We start from the raw sequence: 3208 nt of genomic DNA, 5'->3' as shown, positions 1-3208 counted from the left end.
ATTTCAATATTAAAATTTGTTTTCATGAGAAACAAGTTAAAAGCTATATATATATATATAATGAAAATTATATCAATATAAATATTTAAAAAAAAATTCAAGTTAATAATAATTGAATTTTATCTGTGGCAGTATCCATTTAAAAAAAAAAACAATACTTAAATAATATAGTAACAAACTATATATTATAATACATCTTATTGTATTCAAAAGTAAAATAATAAAAATATACCATACTGAATATATTCAATACTGAATTATTTGTATTCATTTTAAGTTATAGATCTTTTTCATGAGGTGCGTCTGTATTTTGAGAGTAGGTATTTACTGGAATAACTTTTGTTTTTATGGCCTTTAATTTCAATCTAGCTGAGGCTTGTGCCATAAATGATTTTAAAGGCTTTTCAATCTCATTATCGGAAGCATTTTGAAATAAAGGAACTTTTCTCACTGCCACTGAAATATATATATAAAATATAATTATATAATACCCTAGACTAAGATTACAATACATAATATTGACTTAAAGATAGTAATAATTATAATAAAAAGTTTATTAATAAGAAAAGATATATATTATATTTAATTCTTTAATATCATTTCTTTTGCAAATCTATTATATTTACAAGGGTTAGTAGTTAGTTATATATATATATATATATATATAGTATAACTTCAAAAGTTGTACATTTGAATTTATAAGTCCTAATATTTATATATAACAGCATATTATATATTATAATATGATATATAATATATTATTATACTTCTATTATAGAGTTAGTGTCACTGAAAGTTAAATAAGTATATTATTGATCAGAATATATTAAAAATAAAAAAGTAAAGGAATAATATTTTAATAAGCTATAGTTTAGTGTTGACCGTGATTTTTAAGGGCAGTTGTCCGATAGTTTTAAAGTGGTGGGTGGGTGGGTGGATGCCGAGTGGGTGAGTACTGGATTTAGTGAGAAATTGTAGTGCAAGACTAACTTCATCTAAATATGATATTTAATAAGAATAATAACTTAAATAACAATAGTATTATATTAAGTAGTCAAGGGGTGGTAGCTCACCAGGAAGTCATTCATAAAAAAATTTAACTTCGCCACGCCACTGTAGTACTACATAATATATAATATATACAAAAAAATATTTATATATCAATTTATAAATCAAAGAAATGAAATAATAACATTTTTAACTTGATTTTACTAATTTTAACACATTTACTTCTTTGATCAATTGGTTTTTGTAGGAACTGCAAAAATGATGATTAAAAAAAAAAAACATGGCATTATATATAACTGGTGTGGTTGTACACAAATATTTCTTATTTCTCCAGATAAATCCTCTTAATATTATTAATTTAAATTATGTTGATAGGTGACATCATATAAATATCAAACTATAATTATAACCTAATAATACGTCTATAAATAATATCATCAAATTCTTTATAGCTTACGCTTAATAAGATCACAGCTCCTTAAATTAGAAAATGTTTTTTTCCCTTTAAAACCAATGAAGGAGTAGTCAACTAAAAATGTATCAGAAAACAATCTTTGCATTAACTTTCTTACTGTTTCTGATATACTATGGCTACCCATAAGTGAAAGTTGTTGAGCCTAAAAAAACAAAAAGATAAATTTTATAATATATAATATACTAAATAAATATTTGAACCATATAAATACATTATTTTACACAATGTTTCAACTAATTTTATTTCTTACAATTTTTGACAAATATGATGAGTCTTTTATAGTATCTTCCCATTCATTTAAATCATTCTCATTTGTTACATGTGGTATATCATAATGATTTAAGGAACAACTGTCACTATTTGAATTTGTTTGATTATTTAGTTGATTAAATATTTTGTCGAGCATCATTTTTAGATAGTCTTGCCCATCATGAAGACGTTTGATGTCATATTTCAGGTTTGTACAAATCCTTAGCGATTGTTTAGCATAATCTTAAATCAAATTTAAATAATTAAACATAGCCATTTTTTTATATTTTGAAATACTCACTGTAGTTGTTAGGATCATCATGTTTAATCTTATTGACGTTTAATATTGATGGAATATCTGCAGAGTCACCATCACTATCTATATATAAGTTATATTTAAATAAGGTTACTATACAGGTATTTGATACCTTATTATTATTATATATGTGTCTATATTTATTTAACTCTTAATAAGTAATACACAGCAAGATTACATAAAAAAATAAAATTTAAAACTACACAATGGTATTGAAAATTTATTTAGTTGCAATTTAAGAAAATACTCATAAATTAATATTATATAAAAGGTAAATATATTTACTTGGTGCAATCTTTTTTTTTGTGTTGGGTTCAGAGAAGCAATCAAACAAATTTCGATTTAGCATTGGTTGTTTAGTTATTGGCGTAGTAATATTAAAGTTACTTTGTGTTTCACCTTTATTTTCATTTATAAGCTGACTATTTACTATTTCACCATTAGAATCTAAAAATTAAGAATAATAGTATTAATTATCAAACTGTATAATAATATATACCTATATAAAATAACACAGTAGAAATTATTTATAACTATCTTAAAGGACATCATAATAAATGTAGTCATAACAACCAATAATATTTAGCATAATATAATACAACACACATAATATAATATAGGGGGTTTTCTAAGACCATTACTTTTTTAGGTCATAAAACCCGATATGTCAATACAACAGGTATCATTATAAATGATTTCTGCAAGCTGTATATAAAGATTTATTAATTTACCAGATGAGTCCCATAGTGATTGACTTGTGATGGTATGTGATGGTGTCTTCTTTTGCAGTCCAGATGACAAACTTGGTGATGGTTTTCTTTTACGTTCCTTTCTAGTTTGAATGTCATCTAAAAGTTGATCATTTACTATTTCACCATTAGAATCTAAAAATTAAGAATAGTATCAATTATCACACTGCAGTATAATAATATATATTTGTATACAATAATACAGTAGAAATTATTTATAATAATCCTTAAAGGATATCATAATAACTGATAGTCATAACAACCATTAATATTTAGCATATACAATACACATAATATATAGGGGGTTTGCCAAGACATTTACTTTTTTAGGCCATAAAGCCCGATATGTCAATACAACAGGTATCATTATAAATGATTTCTGCTAGCTGTATATAAAGATTTATTAATTTA

The 3208-nt window shown here is 23.8% G+C and overlaps 1 protein-coding gene across 1 annotated transcript; it reads right to left on the bottom strand.

Moving 5' to 3' along the window:
• Positions 1–213: 213 nt before the first annotated feature.
• LOC100574926 lies at positions 214–2481 on the bottom strand. Its single transcript, XM_016808684.2, has 5 exons — positions 2334–2481; positions 2034–2111; positions 1734–1975; positions 1466–1625; positions 214–456 (listed from the first exon to the last, which is right to left on the bottom strand). The coding sequence occupies exons 1-5, from the start codon at positions 2395–2397 to the stop codon at positions 278–280; spliced, it is 723 nt and encodes a 240-aa protein (XP_016664173.1). The 5' UTR covers positions 2398–2481; the 3' UTR covers positions 214–277.
• Positions 2482–3208: the final 727 nt, after the last annotated feature.

This window comes from Acyrthosiphon pisum, unplaced genomic scaffold (genome assembly GCF_005508785.2).
Source record: "Acyrthosiphon pisum isolate AL4f unplaced genomic scaffold, pea_aphid_22Mar2018_4r6ur Scaffold_116;HRSCAF=497, whole genome shotgun sequence".
In the NCBI taxonomy this organism is placed as follows: domain Eukaryota; kingdom Metazoa; phylum Arthropoda; class Insecta; order Hemiptera; family Aphididae; genus Acyrthosiphon; species Acyrthosiphon pisum.
Note: the sequence above shows the minus strand (reverse complement) of the source record. Positions and strands in the feature narration are given on the sequence as shown.